Source organism: Anastrepha obliqua, chromosome 5 (assembly GCF_027943255.1).
Source record: "Anastrepha obliqua isolate idAnaObli1 chromosome 5, idAnaObli1_1.0, whole genome shotgun sequence".
In the NCBI taxonomy this organism is placed as follows: Eukaryota; Metazoa; Arthropoda; class Insecta; order Diptera; family Tephritidae; genus Anastrepha; species Anastrepha obliqua.
The window spans coordinates 110,529,050-110,547,096 of record NC_072896.1 but is presented as its reverse complement, the minus strand read 5'-3'; the positions used below and the strand labels follow the sequence as shown (position 1 = coordinate 110,547,096).

The 18,047-nt window shown below is 38.9% G+C and overlaps 1 protein-coding gene across 1 annotated transcript in view; it reads right to left on the bottom strand.

The window, feature by feature from the left end:
• Nucleotides 1-285: 285 nt before the first annotated feature.
• LOC129248920 (E3 ubiquitin-protein ligase TRIM9) overlaps nt 286-18,047 on the bottom strand; it is a 48,111-nt gene continuing 30,349 nt past the window's right edge. The window contains exons 8-10 of the mRNA XM_054888532.1: nt 17,708-17,846; nt 6,797-7,030; nt 286-624 (exon numbers count right to left, since the gene is read on the bottom strand). Coding sequence (XP_054744507.1) covers nt 335-624; nt 6,797-7,030; nt 17,708-17,846 — 663 coding nt within the window. The 3' untranslated portion in view covers nt 286-334. The remainder of the gene's footprint in view (nt 625-6,796; nt 7,031-17,707; nt 17,847-18,047) is intronic.

Genomic DNA, 18,047 nt, shown 5'->3' with positions numbered 1-18,047 from the left:
AAGTAGTTACGCAAATACGCGTAGGTGTAAGTAGACGCCTATATGTAGTACTATTTAACACACATGCACATATGCATTAATTACTGTTACACTCAAATAAGGAAATATTTATAATGCAAATATTTACACAACAGCTGAGCAGCTTTTCCACTGCTTAACTCTAATTACTGCTCTTTCTCGAGCTCTCGCTCTCTCTCTCTACCCCTTTCTCTCTCCTAATCCCTCTCCCTCACACTATCTATTTTTCTTCCGCTCCACCTCTATCTATTTCTTCTCACAATCTCTCTCTCCCTTCTCACTCTCTCTGCTTACATCGACTCTTATTCATTCTTACTCAGAAGTAATCCATTTTGGGCGCATCCAAAGCGGTGTGTAAGGTGAGTGTCACTCCACGATTAATGCTCACTGCCGGATAGAAGACACCGTAGAGATCGCGGAATGCTACTGAACCTTGTGGCATTTCATTGACCAGGAAACTTAAAGTATGCCGCTCCAGGTCGAGCAGTACACCAATGGTGCTGCCGGTAGTAATGCCACCTTCGACGCGTCGCTCATGCACAGAGTTGTGCTGGAACCACGAGCGTTGGCCATCGATGTACATGGCAAAGGATTTTTCGTCTTTGCCTGAAAAGAAAGGGAAAGAAAAGAAGAAACAAAAAATATTAATATTGCAAGTATTAGATTAAAGAAAGGATATTTTTTTAGCGACATAAACTTTTAAAATCAAAAAAGAATAATGCACATAGAAAAATATTGATATTTTGATGTATAGGGTTTTCCAATAAGAGGTGTTATTTTGATATTCAAAGAAAAATGCTATTTTTTAATATAAATGATCGGGTGTTTATTTCATTATAAAGAGGAAGGTAGGACAATATCCCTTTCACAAAATTGTCCATAACCAAATTGCAAATTGGCTGCCGTATGTACTTGATAGCCTCACGAATTCCATCTTTGAGGTCTTGAATCGACCCTATGCTGTGAGGCGTAGCCCTTCTCTTTCACGTGGGTCCAAAGAAAAAACTCACAAGATGTTAAATCACAAGATCTCGGTGGCCAATTGTGATCACCTCTTCGAGAGATAACACGTTCCGGAAACTTTTCCCGTAAAAGATCAATGGTTTCGTTGCTTGTGTGGCACGTAGTGCCGTCTTGTTGAAAATAAACATTGTCTAGATCAATACCATCCCATTCCGGTCATAAAAAATCGTTAATCATCTCTCGATAGCGATAAATAACGCCTGTTATTGGAAAACCCTTTATGAAAGCCAAAAGCTGGTTTTAATACTACACTGATTTGATATTCGGCTCGGTACATTGGTGAGATGCATTATAATAATTCCGGTAGTCAGTTGAGAAATGGATTCACAGTGAGACAGCGTCATTATTCTACAGTGTTCTTTTAAAAAGCTAATACTAGTCTACACATTTTTTACTTATACTAGGAAAACGATTTATATGTAAGTCTCTAGTTCTCCATTTATTTCTCTAGTTCAATTTATTCTATTTATTTTCAATGGCCCTTCCATTTTAAATAGCCCTTCCGTCTTATGGGGTCCGTTGAACGTTAATAAATTTGAAATAATTTTCCTCAAGGCGACTAATAAACTCACTAATATTTATCTATCATTAATTGTCCTAATCTACTAAAGCGTACTGCGTTTCCACTTTCAGTTGTGCAATTTTTAAATCAAGTTAATTCCATTTTACACCCAAGTATTTTGGCTTGACAGAGTTCTTGTGTGACTTCCCAATGGGTAATTCGCTGAGTATTCTCCCAATTATTTATCCTGCATTCGGCTTCTGCCCAGTTGATACTACAGTATGGTTCTGGGCCGGGAAAATCCGCTGCCGACCCCGCCCTCGCGACTTCAGCAACAATTTCATTACTTTTTATTGCAGAGTGACCCGGAACCCAGCAAAGTACAATTTTGTTTGTTGCACTAAGTTAGTTGAGGTTGTTAAAGCATTCGTACACTAGTTTCTTAACACCGGCGTGGCAACACTAAAAAACGTAAAGCGTAAAAATCACTAAAGTACTGACGTTCAGCAGTATAAGAACCAGAAAATAAAATAAATATTTAATATATATGTGTGAAAGAAAGAAAATAAAGAATTATTTAAAAGCAAGCTAAACTACTACAGGTGAGACACCGGGGTAATGCTTATTAACAATGGCTTGAAGTGAACAAAATAAATGGCACGCCGCCTGTGAGGAGCTTACCTTCCAAGCATTTACGTGCATGTAAGTACAAGTGCCAGCTCTTCAAACTCCCGAAGATGCCAAAACGCTAATAAGAAACTTTTTCATTTGCAAAAGTGGCATGACAAGAAACAAAGGAGTACGAAGAAGGATATATACGCACTTTGTTTTTTATATGGACATATCAGTGTATCTGTGCGGGCGAGTGTGTGTTCCGAAGCTGTCAACATTTCTTTGCCAAACAACTGGTGTCATTGAATATCGAGTGGCTGGTGAGAAAAAACTCACGCAAAAATTGCCAATTTCAATTCAATTGGAAAATTTCTGAGAAGGATGATAAAAAAAAAAGTTTAAAAGTATTTCATGTGAACACAAACACAACTTGGCACTTTGTGGAAGGAAAGTACAGAAAAAGTAAATATTTATTCAAGGATATTGCATAGGATCGGCAAGAGCAGCAAGGAAGTTGTGGAGCACAAAAACAAAAACTTGATGTTATTGAAACAAAGAAAAACAAAGAGTAAAACAAGTTCAATAAGTGAAAAACGATAATTGGAAAACAAAAACAAAAACAAAATATGCGGAAGTTTTCAAATTAAGGTGGATTTTGATTAAAGCAAAAATAGCTCAGGTGTGGATAATGTCCGGCGAAAATTTCAGGCATGCGGGGAGGTAAGAAAAAGTTGAACAATACGAAGCTGCTGGTGGAATGTTAAGGAAAAAATTTAGAAAAAGACACCAACAAAAACATTACAGTAAACACTTGCTTTGTGAGCGAAGTAAACGATTGATTTTGTAACAAAATGTATACACAAAAATATTTTTTTATTTAATTATTTATTTATGACACTGAAGCCTTTTAAGTACTAAATAAACATTAAATAATTTTTATGTAAATTTATCCCGGATTGGTGGCCTATGCACTTCCGCCTACGCTTGTCATTACAACGTTCACGATCCTCCTACCCTCAAGGGAAGAGTGGGAACGGGACAATGTAAGCCAGGGCGAGTCTATCCATGTATACACATATGGCTAGAGACAGGGTGGGCGGAGGTGAATACTCCAAGCATCTGGGGATCTCTTTTAGTTTTCGGCTCCCCGACTACTGTAGTCTCTTTCAGGCTGAACTGATAGCAATAATGAAAGCCGTGACACTGGTACAGTGCGATGCGATATCCGAAAATGGCATCTACATTTTCACTGATAAGCAGGGGCCGATAAAATCCCTCACAAAGCAGTCGACAACCTCCAAGGTAGCCATGAAATGCCGCACATCTCTTAACGAGATGGCTGAGTCATTTTGCTTAAGGATAATATGGGTTCCTGGGCATCACGACATTGAATGTAACTGCAGAGCCGCTGAACTAGCGAGACTCGGCACCAAGTTGACCGATGACTACATAGACAATGACATGTAAGCTACTTATCCTTGAAGAAATCATAAGGAAAGCAAACGAAAGATGGCGTAATGAAGCCACCCGCAAAATCGCCCATTAACTGTGGCCGACTCTCAATGCTAAGCGCACAGAATCGTTGCTAAGCCAAAATAAACACAGTCTTAGCACACTGACTTCAGTCATAACGGGACATTGCCTAATAGGTAGGCACGCCAAAGAATGGGTGTGCAAGCACATGACTTCTGTAGAAGTTGTCTTGATGAGGAAGAGAAAATCTTGCACCTTCTGTGCCATTGTCCTGCTCTATCCAGATGGAGATTTGCTATTCTAGGCAGACAATTTTTTAACGAATTGGAACATCTTAGTTCTCTCACACACTGGTTTTAGGAGAAATAGAGAAAGCTTCCCACGCGGCCTAGCAATGGGCTATGAGCCTGAGTGTGTCCCACAGGACAACCGCTTTAATCTAACCTAGCCTAGTGTAAATTTAATATATCCGAATCTAACTTCAAAAAATTAAAAAAAAGTCAAATTCAATAGAATTACCAAATATTTATCGGAGCATTAGCACCGTGTTCCTGATGCATTGCTAGTAGGATTGACAGCACCAAAAATTGTACAAGTTGCGATGTGAAAACTATCAAAATACCTACTACAAATTGTTCCCAAGTTTGCTGGCGCACCGCCCTAGATATACGGCGGAAACTATACTGGGAGAATATCAGTGTGCTTTTTGGCCCGAGCGCTCACCCACTGGCCAGATGTTCAATCTAATGCAAAACCTTGAAAAGTGTTACGAGTACAACAACGATTTACTCGCTCTTCATCGATTTCAAACAAGCTTTTGATAGCATCCATAGAATCAAAATCCCTCAAGCATTCACGGAGCTCGGCATGAACAAAAAACTATTACGTTTCACTATGGCAACCCTTAACAACACCAAAGGAAAAATCCTTGTGCAACAGTCAACCTCCACCGAAAATGTGGCCAAATAAGGCGACACTTTATCTAAAACTGTGTTCAATTTGGTTATACAATCAACATGACGATGTGAAATCTGGTCATCTATTCAGCTGCTCCGGCGTAATAATCGCGTATGCTGATAATATAGCCATCCTCGCTCGAAATCGAAGGTGCATGGAAGGCATTTCTTTAACATCGAAATAAAATCAAAGGTTGTCCGGCTGCATAGCAACCCGATAAAATGAAATACATGAAAATGTCACTCGCTGTTGAAATGCGGTAGTCTGAAAATATAACTGTTGGACAGCATGTTTTTGAAAGGGTAGAGTTTTAGGTACCCTGGGGGTACTATTTAAAAATTGCAGTAATGTTCAGTACTACATACGAGATTAGTTGTAGCCAACAGAGCTCCGACAATCGAAAAAAATCTAGACTACTCTTACGCAGCTGTAAATGCAGTATTTATAAAACAATAATAAGACCAATTTGGAAGTATGGATGTGAGTCATGAGTAATGCCAATCAATGATGAACAAAATCTGCGAACTTTCGAAAGAAGAGTCTTACGAAAAGTGGGTGGAGGATGGTTGTTGTAGAGGCAATTACAACGAGGTGCTGCTACGGATTTGCAAAGGGGAAGATGTCGTTAAGTTCGTCGAATCGCAACGATTCCAATAGTTAGGTCATTAGCGCTGGCAAAGCCGATGGGACACTGAACCGAGTGAGTGGCAGATGGACGGCGAAACTCATTCCATCAATAGACAAATGGGTCCAAAGGAACTTTGGTGCAGTGAATCTTAACACACTTCCTCTCATGACACGGATACTTTCGGAGATACCTATCCGCATGGCCAAGGTAACCGATCCCAAGTGCATATACTGCAAAGTGCGATGATGCAAGGCATGCTCTGAGGGAGCAGATTGGCCTTATTGCGCCGAGCAACATGATCGGCAAAATGCTCGAACGCGTCCTAGATCGACGTACTACCTAAAAAAAATAGACTTCGACACAGTGCAACAAAGCGAAGCCGCACAGATACAGATACGAAAATATGAGCCTATAGCAAGAAAGCTGGCTACAAATACCGTGGATCCAGACGTGGGTGAATAGAATTGGTTCTTTATGGATGCCGTTCTGGGCACTCCCGAAGTAACGTCTCGGAAAGGAAGTCTCTCCAGAAGGAAAGGGAGTCTCTCCAGAAGGGAAGGGTGTATCCCCAGAAGGAGAGGGGGAACTGTTTTGGTGGTCACACCACTCAACGCTGTAGACGACGGTCGTTGTAAGTGCGAAGGCATTTTGAACCCTACCTCGCTCACGAAAAAATGAAAATGTTAGTCGTGCGCATGAGTAAGGAACGTCTCCAAAATCCTTCTTAAATTCCCACGCACTGGTCAGCATATTTAATGGAAGGCCTAAGAAACGCTGTCTAGACGACGTCATCGAAAACTTAAAATACATAACTGGATATCTGCTGCCTTGAATTGTGTAACTTGCAGCAGACTAGTTGATGAAGTCAAAGCTCACCCCGAGCTGTAACGCTGCCTTATGATGATGATTAGCACCGTTCTTTCTTTTTTACAGACAAAAAACAAATTTGAGAAATTAGGCAAGAATTTAAGAAAAAAAGTTTGTCTTAAATTCAACTTAAATCTTGCTATTATTATCCTTAAAATTCAGTGGGCTATACAAGTTCCGCCGTAGCCGAATGGGTTGGTGCGTGACTCCCTACATTCGGGAGTGAGCAAGAAAACAAAACAAAAAGCCTGCAAATGAATGAAAATATTTAATTAAATACCTGTCTTAAAATACCTAAAAGGCAGGTGTATTGGAAATTGAAAATGAAATGAATTGAAAATCCTAACCATTTTACTGCGCTGACTATTTAAATCTGTCAATTGCACTTCCTACTTTTATTAAATTCCATCCACTCTCACTAAGCGACCGAGTTATTGCTTTTAAACTGCATTTAAGAGTTTGCAGAAAAACTGGAAATAAAATCACTACGCAAGTGCACCACTAAAGCAAATCGTCAAAGTTATGACCCACCAGAGGCAACAAGTTGAAAATAAATAATCTAAATCCACTGAGTGCAAATGCGCTTAAGAAGTACAAGCTGTTGACTGCAACCAACACTTCTAACTGTATTCACTTAAATCCAATTTTTATTATGCTTTTAGATTTCTAAGGTTTGCGTTTCCACTCTGTCGCCCCTACGCCGCCGCTTCACTCACCTAACATTTTGTTGCGATTGACATCGATGCGCGCCACACCAAATGCCGGATCTGTATCCATTGTGTACTTGTCCACGGTGAATTCCCAATAGTGGATGCCACGCGAGAAGCCCACTGAACCCAAAGCTACGCGATGCTCCCAACCCTCCACCGAGACGGTGGCATTGTTGCTGGTAAAAACGAGACCAGAGCCGGCGCCGCCACTCAGTATCGGATCGAATGTGAACCAGGCAACTGTGGACGAAAAGAAGGCGAAAAAGAGATAGAAAATGTATTATATAAAATGAGCAAAGAGTGGATATAAATTGGAAATATATTTTACAATAAACTTATCATAACAATAACACTAACAGGAATAAGCAGCAGTCATGCACTTGGGCTAAGTGCTTAGTTGTGAGAAAAAATCTAGCAAATTGACAAAAAAAAAGAAGAAGATAAAAAGTAAGCATTAATAAAAGTATCATTTTTGCAACAGTTGTGTGGCAAGTTTGAGTGCTGAAAGTGTCATAATACTTTGCGTTTGCAGTTGCATACTTTAAAACGCCACAAAGTATGCTACAATTTTCGCTCAACCACTAACAACGAAATCCAATTGTTGGCCTTTTTTATTTGCGTATTTCCGATGTTGGGGGGCACTGCTTTATCATTTCATTTAAGTAGATATTTTTTTGATTGCATTATTCTCTTTCGCTTGTTGCATTGTTGAGAATTTATTATTTGCCACAAATTGTTGCAATTGTCAACTTATTGCTCACTTACGAGGATTGTTGCCCCTTTTATTGGTTGCAAAGCAAAGTTATTTATTGCCAATTGTCCGAATTATGCTGAGATTTATTGAACTGTGAAATGGCTCAATGTGTGCATGATAAGCAAAAAGCTGGTGGAGGTTGCGACGAGGTGACCCAATTAGAGGTACGAAGGAATAATTTCCATGCAAGGCTGATAAGGCAAATAAATTTGGGCTCCATTTGCGTGAAAAAATACAACAAAAAACATGAAAAAAGTGGTTGTCTGTAAAGTCGGTTTACTGACGATAGTTTAACGTGACAACGCCATAAGAAAATACTGATGGAATGGTTGCTTTTTTCAAAACAAAATTTTAATTTTATTTGTTTGATAGATATTTTGTATGGATATAGAGAAGGAGGTAAATGGCAGCGCAATGGCATAGGTGAAGTTACATTTACACAAACGTGAAAAATGACGAAACATTTATCAAATTCACGAAAGATATGTTCAATTTCGATTGTGGATCAAACGTTAATAGGTCAACAACACTAAGAGGCAACATCATCGATTTGACTTTTTCAAGACACATTACACTCGAAACACTCCCTTTCATTTCCTACTTTTTCTATCATCGTCCTATTCTCAACAGAGACATGGTTCATTACCATGCACACAGGAAGATGGCTACGGCAAATACAAATATGTGAATTTATACACAAATGCGCATATACATACATACATATGCTCACTCAAGTAGGAGAGAGCCAGATGTCGAACGTTGCCGAACGCGGGGGCCGATTGCGCCTCTTTGTCGTTCGTTCAGCGCTCTCGCTTGCAGTTCAAGCAAGGTAACGACGCATGAGCAAGATAACGACACATGAGCAAGATAACGACGAATGAGCAAGATAACGAAGCACTTTTTGGTGCGTGCAGCCGGCTACATCGAATTATAAGACGTTATCACGTCAAAAAATAAGTAAAAAGTGAAAAAAGAACGCAAAAAGAAATAAATCAGTTCAATATTTTCATCCTGTGCTTCAACTTTGAACTCTAGGAATATTTGGACCTGTTTGATCTAGTTTAAAACTTTTTGTTGTTATGCTAATTACTTTTCTATAAGGTGTAGCTCACTATATGATAAAAACCACATGAATCCAAATTTAAAATTTTATGAAAAAATTATCAAAATTCCACAAAATTTTCACCGAAACTCTACGGCTTTTAATAAGAATGTCTCAAAAATTTTTTGGTATGCAGTTTTTTATATCTTTGTTATTATTATTATTTATGATACATGAGAACTAATTATAAATAATTAATCCACAAAGACAAGCGCTTGCTACTAGGGCCTTCGGCTTTATATTTTATAAAATTTTAGTGTATAAAGTTAAAGCTGGAAGCTAAAGGAATTCCATTAATTTTTTATAATATTTTTTCTAGACGGTGCAAGTAAATATACAAACAAAAAACAAGGTATTTTTTCGCTGAATATTCTAGGTTGTTTGTCCATGCAAAGAATTAGTTTTTCAGTTTCCAGATAGTTAGGGGCTGATTTCACCCCTTAAAGCCTTAAAGCGGATTGGAAATTTGGTTACTTGCCGTCAAGTGTTACCGTTGAATAGAGGTAGGTAGGTACGTAAGATAGCAAGAGTACCTCAGGTACACTTCAAGTAGCACTTACGTGCCGTTTTAATACCATAATGTGGACCACCACCAGTGAAAAGATTTGGGGAAGAGAAAAACCTACAGCCATCCAGTGCTGTTGATGTAGTGGAGGAGGGAAAAGGGATCTTGGCTGGAGAGTTTCTTCAAGTCATCCCCAAAGGGCACGCTAAGGAATCTCAAGCGCCTAGCCGCCAGAGCCGGACATTTGCAGAGAAAGTGTTCCACAGTCTCTTTCTCTGCAGGAGCCCCACAGGCAATAGGGGTTGTACGGAATTCCAAGCTTCTCCGCATGAGTATCGATCACCCAGTGACCAGTGAACACCGCAATGAGTTTGGAAATTGAATGGTGGGGGATTCCCATCACCTTAAGCGTTCTGTTTCTATCGTATTGGGGCCATAATGCTTTTGAAATGGCACACGATGAGACAGACCTCCATCTGTCTTGCGCTTTTTTTAGAAAAAAATTGTGAAGTTTCCCTTTAACGACGGCCAAGGGGACACCGATGTCTGAGAAGGAAACAGCTGGAACCGGCTGAATAGCACCAGCTGAATAGAACTACCATAAAAAAAAATTCCAAACGGAATTCGTATACGCATAATTTGTTGTTTTAAAGGCTCAAAGGAGTGTTTTGACATAATAAAACAAAATTAATTCGGGCCTAACCAATCTCTTCCAAAACATTAAAAAAAAAGTATTAAAATTGGTCTAGAATTGGATTCTGCAGCCATTTTTGAACCAAATTGGTCGAAAAATCTAGACTGTGCGGTGTTGCGCATTTTTTTTTTTTTCATATAACACAGTGCGGAAAACAAATTATAAAAATTGAACGCGAATTTTTAGCCACTTCAAACTTCCACTTTATAATATTTAAATTTGATAAGCAATTTAATACAACTGCGTACCAAATTTTTTTTTTTTTTTTTTTTTTTTTTTTTGAAATTCTAATTAAAAAGTTTGAAATGTGAATGAAAATTTTATAAATCTTGTACAAAGTTTGTAACTGGGAGTACTAAAGTCTTTGTTTTAGAATCATTTGTGTTTTTTTAGAAAGAAATTGTGTAGTTTCCCTTTACCCAAGGGGTCACCGGTGTCTGAGAAGGGGACAGCTGGGAACGGCTGAGTAGAACCAGCCGAATAGAACTACGATAAAAAAAATATAAAAATTAAAAAATGTGTAAATAAATAGTTAAAACTTCTCAAAATATTGAGGTGCTATAGCTTTTTCGCGGGCTGTATATGCAAATGCAAGCGTAAATTTACGGATATCTAATGGAAAATAAGCTGAAGGTAGTTACGTGTCGAACATATGTATATTCAAGATGAAGTCCATGAGGAAAAGAGGAAATTCTAATTAAATTTTCTTTCGCAACAAATTCTTAGTAAAATTTCAAGATCGAGTATGTTTGGAAAACGGATTACCAACTCTTGACCTAAAAGAAGTAGCCTGACACCGAAATGTTTAAAAACGAACGAGAAATAATGGGTGTTATAGATATGTATATAGGCATATGTATGTGCTTGACGCTAGACTCTCTATTGAGATGGCAACATCAAATTGCCCAAACATAAGCATTACAATAGATCTGATTGGTTCCTTTTATATTTGAATTTTACATATTTAGGCAGGCAAAAGAAGTGTCAAGACAGCCTGCAACTTCAGGCTGAGAGAGACTGTCTTGTTCGACCGACTGTCGCAGATCCCTAAGAAACTGTAGGCAGCTAGTTGGACTGAGGATGGGCAACTTGTTATGGGCGAGGCACATGGAAAAAGTAGGCATCTCAGACAGTGCACTCGGACCAGCATGTGAAGAGGAGAATGCTATGGCGAGCTACTTTCTGTACATTTGCCCGACCTTCGCTCGAATCAGTCTTGAGATCTATGGCATTAATGTGTTAAGAAGCGACAACCTTGGCTCCTTGGCACCACAAGATCTGCTCTACTAATTATTCAGAGGTCGGGTGGATTTAAAAAAAATTAAAAAGGGAACCCGAATGCAGTACAATGGACTTAATGTTGTCTGAGTGATGCGCTTGCTAGTTTGTCTTGACAAAAAAAAAAACAACAACAAAAAAATTAATACACAATAATGCTATATTGAGTACATGACCACTGCGAGATTGCAGGCAACGAGATCACCACAAACCTGGCAGGAATTCGTTGAGCATCTGTTCTACAGAGACCAGTACAATTTTTGAGTTTAGCTGGCCCATATCTAACTGGCTACTAATCGAGTTGTATTGAGAAACTTAGACAAGAAAAACCATTTGATTACCCTTTTCGAAGGATTGACTTAAGTTTACACGCAGATAGATTAGAAGGTTTGGCCATCCGAAGCAAAGCCATGAGAGTAACTTCGACTGTTACCTCATAGAAGATTCGCTCGCCCAATCCAAGGATGATAAATTTAACAAGTTTGGCCATAAGCTATGGTGAAATACAAATTTGTGTGAACAACTTCGATTGTTACATCACAGGGCCCTCGGCAGCCGATTTCTGTACGTTCGTTTCACAAGTATTCTTACGCTCGTCCAATCCATCGTCATGCAGACAGCAACGAAGCAACATAACCAAAGACAGTGCTGATTTTTGTCTCGTTGCGTCAAGCCCAACAGCTGATTCTGTCAAAATCACTGAGAGCCAGTTAACGGTCTGATATTGGTCACACCTTCGGAATGCTCTCGACCCCACCTTTTGGATTCTCTCGACCGTGCTCAGATTACTTCGCCCTTCATATTTCACTGCGTTCACATATTCAATGGCAGAATTTGTCTATTGAAACACAATGCTGACTACGTCTGGAAGGCCGTGAGATGTTACAATACATTTTAATTTTTTCATATTTTATGCGAATATCCGGCATTGACTAGAATTTCTTCAAGAAAGGTATAGTTGATTCCGTTCTTGTTGGGAGTGTGGCAAGCAAGGACCTTTTAACCTGCATAAGGGAGCCAGAGTCCAAAGCTGGTTTAGATAGGAGAGTGAGGTAGAGTGCTGATCAGTTTACTTAAACCCTGGATAAGGAACGCAATATTGGAGCACAAAACGTCTTTTAGCCCTCTATTCTATGAATCTGTTCTACCAATCGCTAATCTATCCATCAACTCGCACCTATCAAAAGGCATTTTTTTTTTGCATTCAAATAACTTTTCACACTCGCACCCATCATCACCAATCATAAAGCGAACGCACCCACAAAAAGCAATTAACTGAAAACAACAAATACGGTAACGCTAGCAGGAGAGGAAATAAACCCCAATGATAATAGAACTGACAGCAACCGCACGCCGATTAAACGACCAGCGTAGAAACACACATGAAGCAGCACAACCAGGAAGTGCGAAGGTAAATCTACAACTAGACAAGCGCAGGAATTTCAAGCGCCTCAACTGGAAGCCGGTGGGCCTACAAGTTGATTGAGCGCTGCGGTTAGCGTTACTAGCAAATGTGAAATAAGGTGTCAAGCAGTGCAAAGAGAAGTCATTCCAGGGACGTGGCAGAGGTGAAATGCTTGTATTTAGCAACTGGCTAAGGAAAAAGAAGCGGCGCCCGTGGGTGAAGTCAAACATTTAGTCAACAACACATCAGTCGATGGGGTTAGCTTCATATGTATGTATAGTAAATATATAGAAACACACATATGTATATAGAGGAGCACTCTTTTACAAACCGAACATTTTGATCTCTAACTGACACCAGACTAGGCTGATTTGGCTGAGGCAACAATTTATTTATTTTATTTTATTATCGAGAAAGATATAAATATTTTTTTTTTGTGTATCATATTTTGGTAAATATATTGAATGCGTATTGAATGCGACTCCCTTGTTTGTAATGCCAGCGTGTATTCAAATTTGAAAGAAAATATTTTCAAACGGGTTAAATATTTTTTTTTTATTGGGTTGGGGAATAAGATAATAGGGATTTTTTATATATTCTTTTATTTTACAAGGATTTGATTACTATTTGGCAAAGGGCACATATTCGTTGATAGAACTCCTTCTGCTCTACAAAACTATGTTAAGTGTATTTTTCAGTTATTTAATTTTTTTTAGTTTTGAGGCTTAGAAATACGCAGGAGAAAAAAATCAACATTTTCGACAGCTGCTCTTCTTTGCTTTCCAACGAGGTCAAAAAACTACCGAGGCAGTCCGGGCCATTTGCGACGTGTATCGAGAAGGTGTCCTAGGCTAGTCTTCATCACGGAAATAGTTTGGAAAGTTCAAAAATAGCGACTTTGACGTGGATGGCACATCCCGCAACGAAGGTCTTCTGAATATGATGAAGAACGTCGCATATCACTTTTGAAGCGGAAAGCGGTCGCCAAACCAGTCGTGAATTGACGAAAAAAATTAACTACGATCATAAAGCCATTCTCAATCACCCTCATACAATGGGATTTACCGAACATGTGGGAGCCTGGGTGCTCAAGCGAGCTCAACGAAAAAAAAACAAAGAAAGTTCCCATCAAATAGCTTCTCAGCATCTCGCCCACCATCCAGCAACACGCGGCATAAACTGCGCCGAATCGTCACGGGAGATAAGAAATGGTGCGTATACATCAATATGAAGCAAAGAAAGGAGTGGATGGCTCCAGGAGATACGCCAAAGCCGAGAGTCATCCAAAAAAGATTATGATATGTGTTTGGTGGAACTGGGAGAGCATGGTGCACTGGGAAATCGTCAAGCCACATTCCAAGGGATTGAATGGGAGGTTTGTCCTTTAGCATCCGACTTATTCTCCGGACATTGCACCGACCGATTACCATCTTTTCCGCTCTTCCTGACCACATGACCATAGGTAACGCCCCCTTCGAAACTTGCTCAACAACTTAATTATAATTAATTAACTTATTGATATAGTTATTTTTGTTTGTTTAAATCAAAGTCTTCGATAAAAACATTTTTATTTAAATTACAGTTTCTTAACTCATTACAGGTATTTTAGCGATAAAAATAAGTAAAATTGAAGCTTTTATCTCTAACAGAACCAGAGTTACGAATTTTTGAAGAAGAGTCTCCAAGTTAAAAATCAAAAAATTCTTAAAATTTTGGTCAACGATATAGAATCCATAAAAAGTTCAGCCAAATGAAAGATTTTCCCCAACAATTTTTGTTGACATTTTTTTTGGTTTATCAAAGATTGTCGCGCCCCTCCATTTGGAGTATAGAAAGAACCACAAGCCACAGCGCCTCGAAAGCCTTTGCAGAAACCACATTTCATATTGCATTATTTTCATAGTTTGCGCCTACCAGAAAATTGCGTGTAAACACCGTTAAATTTATTTGTAAAGGAATATACTAGTTGTTGCTCTTGCTGGTTTATTGTTAAAAAGGTCAATGGCTGCTTTGCATGCGAAGTTGTCAGTCATTTGAATGAAGCGAAGAAAAGAAAAGCGTACGGCAAATAGGCAGAAGAGCGCGCCAGTACTGGAGCTAAGAGTGATAGAATATTTTCTGCATCATACACTGGATTTCTGTATTTTATCTATATGTGTATACAAGGTATTTCATATATAAATATTAGGGTAGGCACATTTTTTTCGACATCATTTGTGTAGGATCGGATTCTAAGAAAACAAAGCTCCATTAGTGCATAACTCTGAATCCAAAAAGAAAAAAAATTTTAAAATTTTAAAAAAGCTATTTTTAATTAATACGAAGTCCGTATGGAGATACAAATTGAGTAAATGGATCATTGATCATAACCAAATAACTCCTGCTCATAGAATCCATATGGCGAACCGCTGCAATTTCTCTTTTTGCAATCACCCAAGGAGAGCCGCCTTCTAGACGAGAGAACGAATATTTCTCTGTACCGCTCAATTATTATCCCAGCCGTGCTGCTATAGGGTAGTGAAATCTGATCACTCAGAGAAGCGGATAAACAGAAACTGCTGATCTTTCAAAGAAAACTTCTGAGGAAAATCTTTGGCATTATATGTCATAAAGGCAAATGACGGAAGCGCTACAATCCTGAAATCGAAAAACTGTAAGTGCAACCGCCTATAATAACCACAATGATGACCAATAGACTGAGATGGGCATGTCATACATTACGGGCCAGTACTTATTACCCATCCCAACAAATCTCTTTAGAAAGTTCCACAGACATAGAAGAAAGAAGCAGCAGGTATTTTTTTAATACAAAGTTGTACTTGGAGATTTTCCAAATTTATTTTGGCAGAATTCATTTCCGATATCTATTTTTTACTTCAAGAATCCCATGGCGGCGCTACAAAGCAAATTATGTGTAATTTTTTAATATTCTAATAAAAAAGTGACTGTATGCAATTGTTTTTAAATGTAAATTAAACTAAAACTTCAAAAAAAAAATAACTTTCGCGACAAATAAATTTTACAATTTTTCAAAAAAAAAAAAATTTACAAAACAAAATTGTATTTCATAATAACAAAATTTGTTTTGGTATTAAAGCTTTTTCGCTTTTGTTTTTGTTTTTCTATGATATCTTCATTTTCATAACTCCTTATTAATTTTCGCGTTAACTAAAATCCTGGACGGCGCGAAATTGGTTTCAGAGTTATGTTTTAATGGACTTTTTTCTTAGAATTCCATGTAGAGTCCGAATCTGCTAGTAACGAAATTGAGAAAAATGTTCCCACAAAAATTGGCTACGCCTAATGTGTGATATTATGGATAGGACTATGAATAAGTGCGGTTTTTTTTCGAAATTTGAAACTTTATTGACGTAAAATGGTTACAAATTTAATATTCAAAGTATTGTCCATCGCTTACTACTACTTTTTCCCATCTTTCTGGCAATTCACGGATTCCCTTTGTGAAAAATTCGGTCGGTTTTGCCGCAATCCACGAATCGATCCATTTTTTGACTTCATCGTAATTACGGAAGTGCTGGTCAGCCAGGCCATGTTGCATCGATCGGAAGAGATAGTAATCGGATGGCGCAAGGTCTGGACTATGCGGCGGGTGGGGTAGGACATCCCATTTGAGCGTTTCTAAGTATGTTTTGACCACTTGTGCAACATGTGGCCGAGCATTGTCATGTTGCAAAATAACTTTGTCGTGTCTATCGGCGTATTGCGGCCGTTTTTCTCGCAGTGCTCGGCTCAAACGCATCAATTGTCGTCGGTAGACATCCCCCGTAATCGTTTCATTCGGTTTCAGTAGCTCATAATACACAACACCCAGCTGGTCCCACCAGATACACAGCATAACCTTCAGGCCATGAATATTCTGCGCCGACGTCGATGTTGAAGCATGGCCAGGGTATCCATACGTTGCCCGACGTTTTGGATTGTCGTAATGGACCCACTTTTCATCGCCAGTCACAATTCGATGCAAAAAACCCTTTCTTTTGTGCCGTTGAAGCAGTTGTTCGCATGCCATAAAACGGCGTTCAACGTCTCTTGGCTTCAACTCATACGGCACCCAATGGCCTACTTTTCGGATCATTCCCATGGCTTTTAAACGTTTGGAAATGGTTGATTGATCAACTCCCAAAGTTTTTGCAACCTCTTCTTGCGTTTGAGCCGGATCTTGATCGAGCAATTCCTCCAATTCGGTATCCATGAACTTTGGCGGCGCACCCTCGCGTTCTTCGTCTTCCAAGCCAAAATCACCACTTTTAAAGCGTGCAAACCACTTCTGGCACGTTCGCTCAGCTAGAGCATGCTCACCATAAACTTCCACCAAGATACGATGACTTTCGGCTGCTTTTTTCTTCATATTAAAATAATGAAGAAGAATTCCCCGCAAAAACACATTATTTGGCACGAAATTCGACATTTTCAAGTGTGGTAAAAATATTGTTGTTTACGCTTCAAATAAAAAACTTATACTGACGTTTGTGCCTTACGACAGTAGCTCTCCAATGAATGTTTGGAAATGTGGATCGATGGAATAATAATCAAGTTACGCCATCTGTTGTAAAACCGCACGAACTTATTCATAGTCCTATTATATACAAAATATTTACGAATTAAAATGCTTTTGAGCAAACCGTCGGAGAACTTATAAGATGAGCTGAAGCCCACTTCATTTATTACGTAGCAACACCCCGCTTTCGCGCTACACAAAAGTGTCTAATGTTCAACTTCACTTTTGCAGCAACTTAGGTCTTCTTAGAATTCCATGCGCTGCCACTCCTTCGTATTGCGCCGCGTACGCTCCCCTCGCTACCGCTCAACATTTCACTTGGCACTCCTGCCTGCCTGCCAACTACTCCACCACTGATAATACTTAGAATCAACCCTTTGCCACTTACACACCCATCCGACTACTTTGCCTTTTGTCTTCATTCAAGTAGAGATTTTAGAAGCTTAATTGAAATATTGGAATCTATAGGTAAATAAAGTTGAATGCACAACAACGCGTAAATATGGTAAGCATTTTCTCCCATTTGAATCCAAAGCGCCATCTGAGGTATAGTTTTGTACTACTTTTTCCTGTTGTAGTTATGTTTTTGCATGTTTTCAATGAGGCATGCCACACTTCATTTGGCTGACTGTTTTGTGTTTATTATATTTACTAACTCACCTTCCGCTGTTTGCAATCCAATGAGCTCGGAGTATTCACCCTCGCCCGCATTGTTGAAGGCCTTCACGCGCGCATTGTACATTGAATTGAAGTGGAGTCCGTCGACGGTGCAAATTGTTTCCTTGCCGCAATAGACCTCCTAAGAAGCATAAATGGGAGATGTGAGAGATTATATTATACATAAATATTAAATTATAACTATGAATATACATATGTAGGCATAGTTGTTGTAAAAATAATAATAAGAATTTAAATATGCAAGTGAAACACTTGTCTATGTAGATTTTGAGCTACTGGTCAGTGGGATCTCTTCTTACACCGCAACTTTGCCGACAGCTGA